At 53.3% G+C, this 16328-nt stretch overlaps 2 protein-coding genes across 9 annotated transcripts in view; one reads left to right on the forward strand and one right to left on the reverse strand.

Moving 5' to 3' along the window:
- Sgsm3 (small G protein signaling modulator 3) overlaps nt 1–12098 on the forward strand; it is a 36641-nt gene extending 24543 nt beyond the window's left edge. For 3 of the 8 annotated variants that reach the window (XM_045152815.1, XM_045152817.1, XM_045152816.1), the window contains exons 2-22: nt 3081–3169; nt 3884–3969; nt 4323–4389; nt 6387–6592; nt 6692–6799; nt 7296–7439; nt 7700–7895; nt 8148–8293; nt 8571–8795; nt 9368–9422; nt 9502–9629; nt 9733–9888; nt 10022–10076; nt 10291–10340; nt 10498–10650; nt 10803–10873; nt 10968–11016; nt 11095–11180; nt 11357–11479; nt 11573–11633; nt 11730–12098. In XM_045152815.1, coding sequence (XP_045008750.1) covers nt 3163–3169; nt 3884–3969; nt 4323–4389; nt 6387–6592; nt 6692–6799; nt 7296–7439; nt 7700–7895; nt 8148–8293; nt 8571–8795; nt 9368–9422; nt 9502–9629; nt 9733–9888; nt 10022–10076; nt 10291–10340; nt 10498–10650; nt 10803–10873; nt 10968–11016; nt 11095–11180; nt 11357–11479; nt 11573–11633; nt 11730–11960 — 2403 coding nt within the window. In that variant the 5' untranslated portion in view covers nt 3081–3162 and the 3' untranslated portion in view covers nt 11961–12098. Of the gene's footprint in view, nt 1–3080; nt 3170–3883; nt 3970–4322; nt 4390–5562; nt 5720–6386; nt 6593–6691; nt 6800–7295; nt 7440–7699; nt 7896–8147; nt 8294–8570; nt 8796–9367; nt 9423–9501; nt 9630–9732; nt 9889–10021; nt 10077–10290; nt 10341–10497; nt 10651–10802; nt 10874–10967; nt 11017–11094; nt 11181–11356; nt 11480–11572; nt 11634–11729 lie in introns of those variants that run through there. The other 5 variants (XM_045152821.1, XM_045152819.1, XM_045152822.1 and 2 more) reach the window with 5 other exon arrangements.
- Nucleotides 12099–12255: 157 nt separating this feature from the next.
- The window catches only part of Mrtfa (myocardin related transcription factor A), a 201906-nt gene continuing 197833 nt past the window's right edge, over nt 12256–16328 (reverse strand). The window contains exons 13-15 of the mRNA XM_004650334.3: nt 15707–15859; nt 15397–15457; nt 12256–13770 (exon numbers count right to left, since the gene is read on the reverse strand). Of these exons, the coding sequence (XP_004650391.2) occupies nt 13253–13770; nt 15397–15457; nt 15707–15859 (732 nt within the window). The 3' untranslated portion in view covers nt 12256–13252. The remainder of the gene's footprint in view (nt 13771–15396; nt 15458–15706; nt 15860–16328) is intronic.

Below are 16328 nucleotides of genomic sequence, written 5' to 3' on the forward strand. Positions count from 1 at the left end.
GAAGTTGTGAATAGACATGTCTCAGTGCTGAATACTGCACTCTTCCTTCTTCTCAGCACTTTGGTGAGTTTTGAGTCACCCACTAGTAGTGTGTGTGTGTGTGTGTGTGTGTGTGTGTGTGTGTGTGTTGTATATATATGAGAGAGAACACACATGCATACCAGGGCCTCTTGCTGCTGCAACAGACTCCAAATTCATGTGCCCCTTTGTGCATCTGGCTTCACTTGGGTACTGGGGAATTGAACCCAGACTGGCAAGACTTTGCAAGCAAGTACTTTTAACTGCTAAGCGATTATTTTGGTGAGGACCCCCAGAGAAGACCACACGGACACAAAGTAGTAGGAAAGGAATCTTGATTAGCCGGCCAGCGACTACATCCAGGACTTGGGAGCCTGAACTCAGTACCAGGCTGTACTTCAGAGCTCCTTTTGTAGGAAAAATCCCTAAGATTGCACATCCTAGTTTACAGTTCAGTAATCATAATCTTACAAAACCAAAGTTGATCTCAGTTGATTTTAGAAAAAACAAACTTTTCTGGAATCTCCTCTCCCGGCATTTTCCCTCTCCTGCAACTGCAAGCAAACAGTTTAATACAGAAGCTAAAGATTACATTTAGCAATAGCGAGAAAAGCATCTTGTCTTGTAGTGACCCATTGTGTTAAAGCAAGCCAAGCATAAAGGTCAAGTGCAGATGAGACTGTACGTACTGAGGTACCAGCTAAGCTGAACTTCTTTTTATAAGTTCACAATATGGAGTCACTCATGTCCTTCTCCAGCCTAGGCCCTTCTCCACTGGTTCTATGAGCTTGAGTCAAATCAGTGACTCATTTTCAGTGGGTAGAGGATTAAGTGATTAGTTATTTCTCCCTCAGTTATGTTTCTTAGTTTAGGGAGAATGGAGGGCGGCCTTCCAAACATTATCTCATAAGGAGTAAAGTCTTCCCGATACGGGGTGCATCTGGTTCTAAGGAGAGCAAAAGGTAGGAGGTTGGCCCAACTTGCATGTGTTTCTGTAACTAGTTTAGTGAGTGTTTCCTTTAGTGTCCTAGTCATTTTTTCTATTTGACTTGAACTCTGTGGTCTATAAGCACAGTGTAATTTCTAATTGATAGTGCCTTTGCCAAACTTTGAGAGATTCTGGCAGTGAAGGCCGGGCCACTGTTGGACCCTGAAGTAAGGGACAAGCCAGACCTAGGAACTAACTCTTGAGGAGACTTCTTAGCTACTGTAGAAGCAGTTTCTGTTAGAATAGGAAGCGCCTACATCCACCTAGAAAACGTGTCTACAGAAACCAGAAGGTATTTGTACCTGAAAGTAGTAGCTCTGATCTCAGTAAAGTCCAATTCCCAATGTTAGCTTTACCTGGGCACAGGACAGACACCTGGACACGGTGTCCTCCATGATCTGGTCCAGTCGGGGGGTGTAATACCTGGGTCTGAGGAGTTCAGTCATCCTTTTTGTCTCCCAGATGTGTAGTCTAGTGAGGCTAGGTCACTAATTGTCTTCACAGGGCCACCGGGAGAATGCGTCTCCTGTTGTGCTTAGGTTTCTTCCTCTGCGGTATAGGTGGGCTTGCAAGGCAGGCTGGGTTCTGGTATCATGGTTAAGGATGGGGGCGGGGAGAGGGTGCGGAGTACTGCTTCTACGGCTGCCTTTTGGGTAGCCAAATGGCTTCCGACAAGGGCAGAATCTCCTCTTTGTTGTTTATTTCTTTTTTTTTTTTCTCGAGGTAGGGTCTCACTCTAGCCCAGGCTGACCTGGACTTCACTATGGAGTCTCAGGGTGGCCTTGAACTCAACGGCAATCCGCCTACCTCTGCCTCCCGAGTGCTGGGATTAAAGGCGTGCACCACCACGCCTGGCTTGTTGTTTATTTCTTGACCCAGCAGAGGTGAGGAGTCTCCATTCTCTGTATAATGCTCCATGCACATGGGAAGTTGCAAAAACCTACCTGCTATCTGTATATATTGTAATGGCTTTGTCTTTTCCCCACCTAAGAGCCTAAGTCAGGACTATCAGTTCAGCCTTCTGGGCAGATGTCCCCCAGCTTAGTGACTGAGCCCAATCAGTCTGGTTTCTGGAGACAGCTGCTGTCCCCACATACCTGAAGCCATCCTGAACGAAGCTGCTCCCTTCTGTGAACAACACTTGGTGGGCCTTGGTCAAGTGGGACATCTGTCAAGTCTGGTCTAGTAGACTGGATTGAATCAGTCACCTCGGTACAGTCATAAAGAGATTGTCCTGGATCATGTCCGGCAGTAGGCTGGCTGGGTTAAGGGCTGCAGTCCTGTAAAGCCTTACACGGGCTGGTCTAGAAGCAGGGCCTGGTACTGAGTCACCCGGGCGTTTGACATCCACGATGTCCAGGATTCCTCTCAGAGGGTTTCAGCTGAGTGCGGAGTAGTGGGAGAGTTCCTGTGCCAGGGCTAATTTATCAGCCTCTTTTACCAGTATTGCTGTTGCAGCCACAGCTCTCAGGCAGGCTGGCCAGTCTGCTGAGACAGAGTCCAGTCGTTTAGATAAATAAGCTACCAGCCATTTCCCAGGTCCTGATGTTTGAGCAAGGATCCCTTTCGCGATCCCACTGATTTCATCTACATAGAGGTGAAAGGGCTTGGTGACAGTCTGTGAGGGCTGGGAGTGCAATACAGGCGCAGTCACAGGGCCTCCTTCAGGGTCTTAAAGTCCTCTTGTTCAGTGTCGGTCCATTCAAGAGACTAAGTTTTTGTGTGGACCTTTGTGTGTGTTTGTGATTTGTGGTGCTGAATATTGAACCCAGGGTTCAGTGTTAAATTCATGATGGGAAAGTGATCCTACCACTGAGCTATACTCCTTAGCTCTCGCTTTTATTTTTTAAAATTATTTTATAGGTATATATATATTTTTAACTTTTATTTATTTACTTAACAGAGGGAGGGAGAGAAAGAGAGAATGGGCATGACAGGGCCTCCAGCCACTGCAAACAAACTCCAGACAAATGCGCCTCCTTGTGCACCTGGCTTTATATGGGTCCTAGGGAATCAAACCTGGGTCACAGCACTGGGGTGCTGTGGCATGACCTCTCTTTTGCTCCCCTGACAGGTTGGATGAGCCTGGGGAGTCTTGGAGTTGTGGGAGATGAGGACAGTGACCATCTAACCCTGGAGCTGTGAGGAGCTACGCAATGTCAGGTGGGGACAGGGTTGTGCACTCACTGGGAGCTGGGGCTGCAGCTGAGGCAGGAGGATCAGGAATGCAAGGCTTGCCTTGGCTACACGCATAGTGAGTTTGAAGCCACCCTGTCTCCAAAAACAAAAAAACAGGGCTGGAGAGATGTGTAGTAGACAAAGCACTTCCTGCTCAAACCTGAGTAGCCAAGTTTGATCTTTCCTGGACCACACAGGGAGCACACCTGGCTTCTGTAGTGCCATGCTAGAGGTGAGCTAGGAGGTGGAGATGGGGAATCTCTGAGTGTAGCACAAACGAGTGCAGAGCGAGATCCAGAGAGAATCCCTGCCTCAGCCGAGGAGAGGCAAGGTCTGAGGCCACCCGGGGACCTCCCTGGCGCCATGCCGCCGTGAGCGTGTGCCTGTGCTCGCTCTCAAGTGCGCAGAACAAAACTGAACGATGTCGTCCACCTTGCGGAGGAGAGGCAGAGAGTGGGGAGGGAGCTTCACCTATGCTCAGCCTCCCGCTCCTTCTTCTCCCTTGTCTGCACATCCTCACCGTGAATGGTACAGGAGGCAAGCGGGCCAGGTTGGATTCCATTTGAGCATGCTGTTTTGGTCTCCCCTTTCTCTGCTCTCTGTCCACTGCGGACACTTGGCTCCACCCGTGCCCTGTGCTTGAGTGCTTCTGCATGTTCTTGATCACCACTCCCTGCTCCCCGTCCTTTTCTGTTGTAGGAAGCCACCCATCTTCTGCCAGTGGTCCCTTCTCAGCACTGACTCCAAGCATATGGCCCCAGGAGATCCTGGCCAAGTACGCACAGGTACAGCACGTAGCACAGCCAGGCGCCAGCCAGACTGCATGCTCCTGTGCTTGGCATGAAGGGACCCGCCTCTGCAGCTTTCAGAAAATGGGTAGCCAACCACTCTCTTCCCTCAGATTCTCAGGGTTGCCCATGCATATGTGGGAATCAGTTATTAGGTAGGAGAAGGGTATTGTGGGTCATGTTCAGAGATGGCAGTGACCCTTTATAGTTGAACGATGACTGGAGACTCAGGGGTCATAAGGGTAGGCTTTGATGTGGGTACAAGTTTAGCATTCAGCTATCTGTGTGGCATTTTGGGAAACTAACTTCCCATTGGAGGATAGATGACCACTTCCTAACCCCGGGTCTAGAAGGAGGAGTCCTCAGAGGAACCGGAGTTTTGCTATGATGAGTTCGGTTTCCGCGTGGACAAGGAAGGTAAGATGGGGCCCCTCCTGTGTGTTCTCACTGACATGCTTGCAGAACACTCTGGCCCCTGTAACTTGCACACGTGTGTGTGTGTGTGTGTGTGTGTGTGTGTGTGTGTGTGTTAGAGAAGATGAAAATGCAGAAAAATCAAAATGACTAAAACAAAATGAACCAATAATCCTACAACTTGGATGAAACTGCTTGCATTGTGGGGTTTTCCTGGCAGTGTGTGTGCATATCTGTCAGGACCTTTCATGACTGATTACATCTAATACATATCCTATTTCAGTTAAGACTTTTTTTTTGAAGTAGGGTTTCACATTTCACTCTAGCTCAGGCTGACCTGGAATTCACTATGTAGTCTCAGGCTGGCCTCGAACTCACGGTGATCCTCCTACTTCTGCCTCCCAAGTGCTGTATTAAAGGCATGCACCGCCATGCCTGACTATTTTGTTATTTTTTGAGCTAAGGTCTCCCTCTAGCCCAGGCTAACCTGGAGTTCACTATGTGGTCTTAGGCTGGCCTCAAACTCACAGCAATCTTCCTATCTCAGGCCTCCCAAGTGCTGAGATTAAAGGTGTGTGCCACCATACCTGGCCAGTTAAGACTTAAAAAAATATTTTATTTATTTTGAAAAAGAGAAGGACCAAGAGGGAGAGAATGGGCACACCATCACTTTGTGCATCTGGCTTTATGTGTGGTACTGGGGAATCAAACCTGGGCTGTTAGACTTCTCAAGCCCAAGGTTGAGATTATTTTTTTTTCAAGGTTGGGTTTCGCTGTAGCCCAAGCTGACCTAGAATTCACCATGTAGTCTCAAGGTGGCTGCAAACTCATGGCAATCCTCTTACCTCTGCCTCCCGAGTTCTGGGATTAAAGGCATGCACCACCATGCCTGGCTGAGATGTTTTGTTTGTTTCAAAGAAAGGTCTCACTCTAGCCCAGGCTGACCTGCCACTTACTCTGTAGTCTCAGGCTGGCCTTGAACTCACAGTGATCCTTGTGTGCTGGGATTAAAGGTTGTGCATCACCATACTCTGCCAAGGTTGAGATTTTGAAGAATGGATGAGAGTTTGGCCTTAGGGAAAGAGAAAAAGAGTCTCATAGATTGGTTGCTGGCCACCAGGATTGCTGTGAATTGGCCTAAGACTACATAGTGAATCCCATGTCAGCCTGGGCTAGAGTGAGACCTTAACTCAAAAAAGAAGTTTTGTCTTCATGCATTCAAGCAGTTCACAAAGCTTCGTGGCCCAAGAGACAGGCTGTAAACAAGCAGACATAGAACATTTTGGGGGCAAAAAGAGCCATGAAGAGCAGTCATTCCAGGAACAGCAAAGAGGTGAGGTGAACTAAATGTAAGGTGGTCAAATCAGGCTTCTTGGAAGAGACATTGGACAGAGATTAGGGGGCGAGGGACGGAGTGCGACTGGGGAGGGGAGTGGTGGGCACATAGAGTCCGAGGAGTGGACAGACGCGGCGAGGAAGAGCAAGCTGGCTGGTGTGGTAGGCTGGAGCGAGCAAGAAGAAAGTGGTAGGAGAAGACGGTGGAGGTATGGGGCTTGGAAGGGAAAATGATGGTGCCTGGAAGGCCTTTCTTTGGCTTTGGGCCCGAGGTGGCACATGAGCTAGTTCTGAGCAGCGGCACGATCTGATGTCTTGGAAGGGCCTGTGGAGGTTGCTGAGCTAGCCATTACCATGCTTGGCCTGGGCTAGTGGTCAGGGGTGGTAAGCAGCAGGGAGACTAGCTGCTTTCACAATGAACTGAAAGTGGGTTCCGGGGTGTGAGGAACCTCTGGAGGATAGAGCCCTGGCTCTGGGTTTGGGGTAGCTTTGAGGGGGGTGGAGGTCTGCTGAGGCCTGCTTGCCTCTGGGAAGGCTGTGTACTGGGCTCGCACGAGGCCATGATGGTGAAGGTGGATTTCAGAGGAGCACTGTCTGGACATGGGGCAGCTTGCTGTGAGAGTCTGGTGAGGAGCACGCATTCCTCTTTTCTCTTCTGGTGGAAGGTGCTGAGCCCGGCTGCAGCCAGTTGTCAGGTGCACCCCTGGTGGAGGACCCCCCACAGAGACTGCGGTGGCAGGCTCACCTGGAGTTCACCCACAACCACGATGTGGGGGATCTCACCTGGGACAAGATTGCAGTCTCCCTTCCCCGGTCTGAGAAGCTTCGCTCCTTGGTGCTTGCTGGTATCCCACATGGCATGCGGCCACAGGTGAGATGGCTACAGTAACCCACAGAGGGTCGAGAGTGCCCTGGCATGTAGCCAAGTATCGCGAGAAAGACTGGGTGCCCATGTGGCTCCTTCCCCTAGCTGTGGATGCGGCTGTCTGGGGCTTTGCAGAAGAAGAAAAACTCCGAGCTGTCCTACCGTGAGATCGTGAAGAACAGCTCCAATGACGAGACCATTGCAGCCAAACAGGTGATGGCTGGCAACCAGCTGGTCAGAGGGAGCTGTTTGTCTGAGCCTGTGTGCAGGCCACAGGAGTTGTCACCTGGGGCCCTGGGAGCACATGCTTGTTGACCTTGGCAGGAGGGGCAGCCCTCTTGCCCATGAATGTGACCCTGGAGCAAACTTACTCCCTTCTGGGTTTTTCAAGGCCATAAGAACAATTGTTCAGAAACCTCAGTATGTAGAAGGACATCAAGGAGATGGGCTCCATGTTAGAAAGCTGCAGACTTAAGTACAGGTCTAAGACTTGTACTGAATAGAGGCTCCCGGGTGGCTGTGGGTAGGGTTAGCTCCATAGCTGCTGGGATATCATCCTGAGGGGAGAAGAAAGACCTTGGCCAGGCGCCTAGGAAATCCCCACTCCTGGCACAGAAGCCCCATCTGAGGTCCGCCTCCTTTTCTGGGTGGTTATCAGTCTCCAGCTGCATCTCACGGGTCTCGTGGGGTTGGGGTGGGGCCCTGACAGATCGAGAAGGACCTGCTCCGCACCATGCCCAGCAACGCCTGCTTCGCCAATGTGAACAGCATCGGGGTGCCCCGCCTGCGCAGGGTCCTCCGAGCACTGGCCTGGCTCTACCCAGAGATTGGCTACTGCCAGGGCACAGGCATGGTGAGCAGCCTGGGAGACAAGTGGTATACAAGGGCTGCTTCCAGCCCCCAGCGGGGTATGATTTATCCCTTAAGGGCAATAAGGATGGGTGGCAGGGACTGGCTTCTCCCAGGAGGGCCAGGGTAGGCAGCTATTGTTTTTAAGGCCTCCTCCACCAGCGTGGGGAAGAATGCCTTCAGGAGGTATCCCCAAGGCCTCTTGAGCACTTTCCCTGAGGAGCACCTTTGCTGATTCACGTACTTGTCTGGGTCTCTGGCCAGGTGGCAGCCTGCCTCCTGCTGTTCCTAGAGGAGGAGGACGCCTTCTGGATGATGTGCGCCATCATTGAGGACCTGCTCCCCGCCTCCTACTTCAGCACCACCCTGCTGGGTGTCCAGACTGACCAGCGGGTCCTGCGTCACCTGATTGTCCAGTATCTGCCTCGATTGGACAAGCTACTGCAGGAGCATGACATTGGTGAGGCCTGGCCACTACCGTGCCCCTGGGCCCAGCAATCCTAAGAGGCCGACTCTGATTGCGAGACCTCAGGACCAGAGGAAGGCCGAGGGCTCAACTCACGTGGTCCACACGGCTCTTGTCCTCTGGCATTCCCTGGTCATGTCCTCTCCCTTCCCCTGTCCTTTGCTGCTCTTCGGGAGTTGCCTGCTCTTGCCCAGGCCGCTCTGCATGCTGAACCTGGTCTCCTGTGGCCTTGGTGTCTGTTGGCAGAGCTGTCCTTGATCACGCTGCACTGGTTCCTGACGGCCTTTGCCAGCGTGGTGCACATGAATCTGCTGCTGCGAATCTGGGATCTGTTTTTCTACGAGGGATCCCTGGTGCTGTTCCAGACCACACTGGGCATGCTGCGCCTTAAGGTGCCAGCAGATCCACCTTGTCACCCCATGCCAGTCTGAGAACAGGGGCCCCAGGGGATCTGCTCTAAGTGGACATGGTGGGCTTCAGCCCTAGTTCAGGCTGCTGGTTCAGCAGGGGTGGGCACAGGGCATGTCCTCCTTCCCTCTGGTTGCTCCAGTCCAGGCTTCCCTTGCCTCTGCTGGGAGATGCACCTAGTTTGTGGGCTGGGGAAATCCTCCTAGTCCTGCCGAGGGGTACCTGACTCTGAGGGTGGACCTGGTAACCCCTCCCTCCTAGGAGGAGGAACTGATCCAGTCAGAGAACTCAGCCTCCATCTTCAACACGCTGTCGGACATCCCAGCACAGATGGAGGACCCGGAACTGCTGCTGGGGGAAGCCATGCGGCTGGCTGGCTCCCTCACTGACGTGGCTGTGGAGACCCAACGCCGCAAGCACCTGGCCTACCTCATTGCAGACCAGGGCCAGCTCCTGGGGACAAGTGCCACCACCAACCTCTCTCAGGTGGGCTGAGTAGGGTGCTTTGTTTTGGCTCACAGCAATGGGTCCCCAAGGAGGCACCAGGTGGAGGACTATGGGGAACAGACTGGCCCTTCCCCGTTGTACCTCACATCCGCTTGCACCAGGGCCCAGCATGGCCCAGTGAGCCCAGCAGACCACCTGGGATTGACCTAGGAGGCTTCTTTGGCTTCATGCATCCTGGACTCAGAACCAGGCAGTTTGGGAGTAAGACCTGAGCTGCTTGTACATTCTGACCTCAAACTGCCTCAAGGCATTGCTGATGCTCAAGCAAGAGTGCGACACTGGAACTGGAGAGTGGCTGAGGCACTTGCTGGCAGAGCCCAATGACCCAGTTTCAATTCCCCAGGACCCACGTAAAGCCAGATGCACAAGGGGTGCATACATCTGGAGTTCATTTATAGCAGCAGGAGGCCCTGGAGCACCATTCTGTGTTTCTCTCCTGCCTCCCTCCCCCTGCTTACAAATAAAATTAAATTAAAAAAAATGACACCAGCAGGTTAGCTACTTCCTTCTTGGCTGCCAGGACCATAGCTGACTGTTTCTCCCCATCCCAGGTTGTGCGGCGGAGGACCCAGCGGAGGAAGTCCGCCATCACCTCCCTGCTCTTCGGTGAGCACCAGTGCCAGTTCTCACCGGCTCTCCTGGGGGCTGAGCGGGGCAAGTTACTGTGGCTCTCTGTGCCTCCTAGGGGAGGATGACCTGGAGGCCCTCAAGGCCAAGAACATCAAGCAGACAGAACTGGTAGCTGACCTCCGAGAAGCCATCTTGCGTGTGGCACGCCATTTCCAGTGCACAGACCCCAAAAACTGTAGTGTGGTGAGTGGCGGGCTCCCCAGGCCTGACGTGGGCTCTAGCGCTCCAGACCATTCTTGGTGCTGCAGCTTCTTCCTCGTGCTGGCATTTCTCTCCTGTGAGGCAGGAGCTGACTCCAGACTACAGCATGGAAAGCCACCAGCGAGATCACGAGAACTACGTGGCATGTTTGCGCAGCCACCGGCGTCGGGCCAAGGCCTTGCTGGACTTTGAGCGGCATGACGATGATGAGCTGGGCTTCCGTAAAAACGACATCATCACGGTTTGTGGGGTGGGGCCGCGTGGGCTTCCCGCTGCTTGCTTCCCGCCCACCCTTTCCAGACAAAGAGCTGCTGAAGGCGCTGGCTGTGTGCACACAGCAGGCATCTGAGCCCCTCCTGCTCTCCCTCGTACAGATCATTTCTCAGAAGGATGAGCACTGCTGGGTAGGGGAGCTGAATGGCCTGAGAGGTGAGGGCCTTTGTTTGCTGGGGAACTGGCAGGAATGAGGAGACACTTTGGCCATGCCCCACCCTGCCTACACTATGGCCTGCCTGATCACAGACCCCTAGGCTTTCCTCTCGGCCGGCCCCATCTTCATGTTCTGTGTGGCCCAGGGTCCTCTGGTATTGGACAGTGGTTGGGACAGCCACCACTGCTGCTCACATGGCTGCTTCTCCCACAGGCTGGTTTCCAGCCAAGTTTGTGGAGGTGCTGGATGAACGGAGCAAGGAGGTAAGAGGATAGAGCCGCCCCGGCCTCAGCCTCCACTGCGGCAGCTCCTTCCCCACCAGGGCCCATGTCCCAAGTAAGCCCTGGTTTATGGCCAGGACAGGGAAGAGTGGCTTGCTGCAGGTCAGGCTGGGCTTCTCAGATGCATTTGTCTCATTAGTACTCCATCGCGGGGGATGACTCTGTGACAGAGGGAGTCACAGACCTCGTGAGAGGAACCCTCTGCCCAGCCCTGAAGGCTCTGTTTGAACATGGACTGAAGAGGCCATCCTTACTTGGGGGAGCCTGCCACCCTTGGCTGTTTATTGAGGAGGTAGAGCCACCCCTGGCCCCTGTGCTCTTCTGGGCCCTGCAGAGGTGGTGGAAGGAGTTTGCAAGTGTGGTATAGCATGTGGATAGCTGTCCCTTGTGGCTGGGTGAGCCTGTTACTATCCCCACATTCACACTGTGTCCTGTCTACCACAGGCCGCTGGCCGTGAGGTCGAGAGAGACTTCGATTCTGTGTATTCCCGTCTGGTGCTCTGTAAGACATATAGGTAAGTGGTCCACGGTGCCCTCCGCTGGGAGGGAGCAAGGGCCACCTGGCCAGTGCGCAGAATGGCAGATGGCACCTCAGGTCTTGCTCTGCAGGTTGGATGAGGATGGTAAAGTCTTGACCCCTGAGGAGTTGCTTTACCGGGTAAGTGGGGTCACTATGCCAGCCCGAGACCTCTCTAGGCAGCTGATAGATGCCTGAAGGATGCCCTCCCCTTCCCAGGCTGTGCAGTCTGTGAACGTGACCCATGATGCGGCTCATGCACAAATGGATGTCAAGCTCCGCTCACTCATCTGCGTGGGACTCAAGTAAGTATAGAGGAGGGGGAGGAGAGGCTCTCCGGAGGGACTCCCACAGGGCAGTGCGGAGCATTCCTTAGGAAATCAACCCACTTGAGGCCTTACCCGCCTGTGGGCAGTGCCAAGGAGCACACAGGTCAGGTCGGCTTAGGCCTAGCTCCACCCTCCTCCCCCCTTGTCCTCAGTGAGCAGGTGCTGCATCTGTGGCTAGAAGTGCTTTGTTCCAGCCTGCCCACCGTAGAGAAGTGGTACCAGCCCTGGTCCTTCCTGCGCAGCCCGGGCTGGGTCCAGATCAAGTGTGAGCTCCGGTGAGAGCCCACAGCTCTGGGACCTGGTGTTAGTGGGGACAGGTGGGTGGACTGGATGACCCGGTGTGATCAGAGCCTCCTCTTGGCCCCCAGCGTCCTCTGCTGCTTTGCCTTCAGCCTATCCCAGGACTGGGAGCTGCCTGCAAAGAGAGAGGTGCGTATGTGGCTTCACCCAAATGGTTTTAGGGGTGGCTAGAGTGGGCCCTCTCTGTAGAGACCTGAGTGCAGCACCAGCTCTGAGGTGGCCCAGGCCATGCCTGGGATTGTTCTGTGTGCAGGAGGAGAAGCAGCCCCTGAAGGAGGGTGTTCAGGACATGCTGGTGAAGCACCACCTTTTCAGCTGGGACATAGACGGATGACACTCCTCCAGTGGCTCTCTGGGCCCTGGGCAGAGCCCTGGCTACCCTCAGACCTGTTTTGTCCCCCCGCCCCCAACTCCTGGCAAGAGCAGAAGGTGGCCACCTTAGCCTTCTCTCCTTAATGGACTTGGGAGGGAAGCCCTGAGTGTCAGCTGTGGTTGTACTAGCCAAGTGTGGCACTTGTGTCCAGTTTTGCTCAGGAAAGGGAACTAAAAGGTATTTTGGCCTCTGGTTTGTAAATAAACTGTCCTGTGAGAGTGTCTCCATTCTTCTGTTCAGCCAGGGCCACAGAGCTGTCCTTCTGGAATGGTCTGGCTCCTAGGCCCTTAGCTGAATGTTTCTCTCCCAGTCATGAGCGTAAGGAGTCAGGATTAGGTCACTGTGCCCCGACCCACACCATTTCCACAGACTAGACAGTAAGGAGTCTTGTTTTTATTTTAAAAAAAGTCACACAGCTTTCCCACCTTTGTCCCAGCACTGGTTTTGGGAATTCCATCCCTACTCCTTTATGAATCAGGCCAGAACAAGGATGGTGGCAGACAGGCAGCCGCAGCTTCTGAGCCACCAGCAGGTGGCGCTGGGCCGTCCAGTCCAAGGCCAATGTTGGCTGCAAGAGGCAATGGGATGGAATGTGGGTGCGGGTTTAGAGCTTCTGACACAGGCCAGGAAGCGCCTCTGCCCTTGTGGCACTAAGGAAGCAGGTAGTTGGGTGTAGGCCATGGCAGGGTGTCTACATGTCACACACGTGAGGGGTGGGCCTAGGCAGCTGCATGCCAGGCTGGGTACTGGGCTATGCTGCACACAGCCCAGGGTGACCCTGCATCAAGCCTCTTGCAAGTGCAGCCCTCCAGGCCTCTGTGGAATCAGGTGGGAGGCAGCCACACGTCTCCCACCCCCTCCAAAGTACATATATATATATATATGTATGTCGATATATAATATAGAGGTATATACAGCTGTACAGGAAGTTTTTGCCACCAACCACTAAATGGTTACACTACACCAAGACATTACACTGGCAGAGCACTCCCTTTCAGGAAGCCAGACCCCTGGGACTGGCTGACATGAGTGATGGTGGTTAAGGGGTGTGGTTAGCTTCTTTCATCACCAAGAAGGAAAGCAAGTCAGCCCTGGACCCACCTGGGCACCTCTGACCTCAGAAAAGGAGGTCGAATTGAACTGGCCCTGGCCAGGCCTCTTAAGTCCCCAGCATGGAGCCCAGAGTAGTTTGGCAGGTTCTGTCTTCTGCCCTGGAGAGGCTGAGCCAGGTAGAGGCCCTCTGCTCCCGCCTCGCCTCCCGGGATGGGAAAGAGCAGAGACTGTGATTGTCAAGACACAACCACACAGTTGGCAGCTAGCTCCCCTTCTAAGGCTCAACTTCAGGCCTTTTCCCAGCCTGTTTGGAGCTGGAGGGCTACAAGCAGGAATCCCAGTGCAGCTGCAAATCGTGGCCATCAAGGAAGTCTGTGGAAAAGAGGCTGGGGGCTGCGGTGCTGAGTGGAGCCAGGCTGAGTACAGGACCCCCTGATGACAGCTCCAGCCAGTCCATGCTATCAAGGTGGCCATCAGCTAAGTCCAGGCCCATGCTACTGCTGGGCTCAGGAGGAGCAAAGTGCAATTCTGAGGTGTCCATGGGTGACGGGGGGTGGTCTAGGATAGCAGAGCTGCTCAGCATCTGGCTGTGGAGGTCATCAATGAGGGAAAGGGGCTCTGGCCCCTCATGACCACTGGTCAGCAGGGGAAGGCCTGTGCTGCTCTCCAGGAAGTCCTCCAGGCGCCCTGGAAGGGCTGGAGAGCCTGGTGGAGGTGGGGCAGCCTGAGGGAGCTCAGTGGAGGGTGAAGGTTGCGCTGTCAGGGGTGACCCACAGGCTGCTACTGACGGTGGCTTCTTGCCTGGTAGAGATGGTGGTTCCTTGAAATCTGCTGAAATTTCTGCCAACAGAGACAGTGAATAGTGTCAGGCAGACCCTTACCTCAGAAAAGCCACATACACACTAGACTTGAGATTGTATAGTGCTTTTAAGATGCAGATGCACACACACGTTAAAAATCTGAAACTTGGGTATCAATGACACTACCAAAAGGCAGCTTATCACAGAATGGGAGTATTTGCAAATGATAGATCTGATAAGGGTTTATTACAACCTAGCTATTACAGAAATGACGTGCCAGTTCGGAATCAGCAAAGTTAGAACCTCTGCATTGTAAGGGGAATGTAAAATGGTACAGCCACTTTGGAGACAGTGACTTGGGTTCTCAAAAGCAAAACTATAAAATGACTCAAAATCTCACTTTTGGGTACTCTTAACAGCAGAAGCGGCTTAGATTGCTATACATGATGGCATTATTCACAATAGTGAGAAGAGGCAACCCAAGTGTCATGCTAAGTGAAATGACCCAGACACACAATAAGAAGTGCACTTACAGAAGTCCCTAAAATCGGCAAAGTCAGGGGAGGGGTACTGAACAGTTTTTCTCTGAGCTGTATAGTTTGGAAGATGAAAACCTTCCAAAGATGGTGGTGGTTGCTAAACACTGTGATAGAATGGCCTTAAGGCACCTGAATTGTACATTTAGAAATAGAATACAAAGTTTATATATGCTTTGCCACAATAAAATTATTTTCAGAAAGCAGGCTTGTGTTCTGTACTATAGCCCCCAAAGCTCAGACCTGGGCCTCTCCTGAAGACATAGTAGCCATCCCCACATTCCAGGCCAGCCCCCATGCTTGAGGACTGCGAGCCAGCAGACTCCTAGTTTAAGGCCAAATATCCTGTTTCTGAGGGCACTGTGCTGTGGCTGTTCTTTGCCTGCCCCATCATACTCCATGGGCACTTGGAGGGGGATTCACAGGCTTGCTGCCTAACTGCACCCACATCCTCCACACTACCTCTTTCTGATTGCCTCAAAGGAAGTCCCCACATTCCCCCAAGTGGTTGATACCTGTTCTACCTCTGGGCCCTTCCTACCACCAGCTTCTCTCTCTGGGAGGTAGTTCCTCTCAGCATACATGCAAGAGATGAGCAAGAGTCAGGTCATGTGAGATCACAAGGGGCTCCTGGCACCTGCCCTTCACTCTACAGTAGAGCATATCACCCTGGTCACCATTAGATACTGTGATCAGATTTTGTCTGCCTTGACCATCCCTGTGACATCCAGGTGACAGCACTTCATCATGTGGCTGCAGGCCCTGGAGTCAGCTCCACACACCTGAGCCCTAAGAACACCAAGCGCACTCTGTTGCCCGGGCCCTCCTCCTCCTGTGCTCCCCAGATCTCCCCTGCACATTGTCACAGTGCTGTTGCTCAGTCATATATTTAGTTGACTCATATTTGCGCTTCCTGTCATACTTCAGAGGCTGAGCTATACATAGGCAAGTACGTCTGTCACACTCACTGACAACATCCCAGGGGCTAGAGAGACCATGCTTGCCCAGGCACATAAGATGTCAGTCTCAGTGACTGGGCGAGGCCTGCTCTGAAATGTATCACCAGCCTACTGCTACTGACAACCTATGATCAGAGAAGGCAAGGGAGGCAGTTGGGGATTCAGCTTTACCTCCACTTTGAATAAGAATATCAAACAGGTCATCCATCTGTTGACTTGAGGAGCCATTTTCCTGGGGGACAAAAATAGAAAAGAATGAAAATCTAGAGTAGGGGTGCCTGCCCAGCCTGGGCCTAGTACCCTCCCTTTGCCCCCAGTGAACAGCCAGACCACAAGCCTTCTGAGCTCAGCCTCTACAGGCCAGCTTGTTAAGACTCCAAGGTGCTCTCGCCCTGTGATGGCTGCTCCCCAAGGCCTCTTGACCACAGACCAGCGCCTGCTGCCTGACTGAGCCACTGGCTGGGCCCACTGCATTCTTCACCTGCTGTTTGGGCTGCTGGGTTACAGCCTCCTCATAGCCAGGTGGCTCCTTCTTCAGGAGAGAAGTGGGAGTCCCAAATGGAGGCTGTGGTGAGTGTTCCAGGTCCATTTGCGCAGGTGGGCCAGGGGCTGGTGAGCCAGGCTGGGACAAGGGCTGATGGGAAAACAGGAGAGAAACAGTGGTTGCAGGGGAGGCTGGCCCCAAACACTCCAGCCTCCTTCACTGCCAGAGGGACAGTCTTGCTAGCTGATGCTTTGGTGCTTTTATGGCAGCCACTGGGAAAGGCTTCGGGGTGCAAGTAGGCATGAGGTGACTGGCTTTTTGGGGTTGAGGACAAGCCACAGGTGGACAAGGACTGACTCTGTGATAGCCTCACCTTGAGAGTTCTGCAGTCACTTTTCTGCTTGAGGTTTCTCAGGGGCCCTGGTTGTCACTGTCCTCTCTACCCCCAAGCACTGTAGTGCTTAGAGTGCCACACAGCTTTACCACTGGCATAGGGCAGGTGGAGGGTCTGGGCTGAGAGGGGCAAGGATACCTGGCCTCAAGGGGATACCTTCTATCTAGGAAGCTGGTCCTGAGTCAGCCCCCCAGCAACCTCCCTGACCCTGGCTAAGGACCCACT

The sequence above is a fragment of the Jaculus jaculus genome, chromosome 6 (assembly GCF_020740685.1).
Source record: "Jaculus jaculus isolate mJacJac1 chromosome 6, mJacJac1.mat.Y.cur, whole genome shotgun sequence".
Taxonomy (NCBI): domain Eukaryota; kingdom Metazoa; phylum Chordata; class Mammalia; order Rodentia; family Dipodidae; genus Jaculus; species Jaculus jaculus.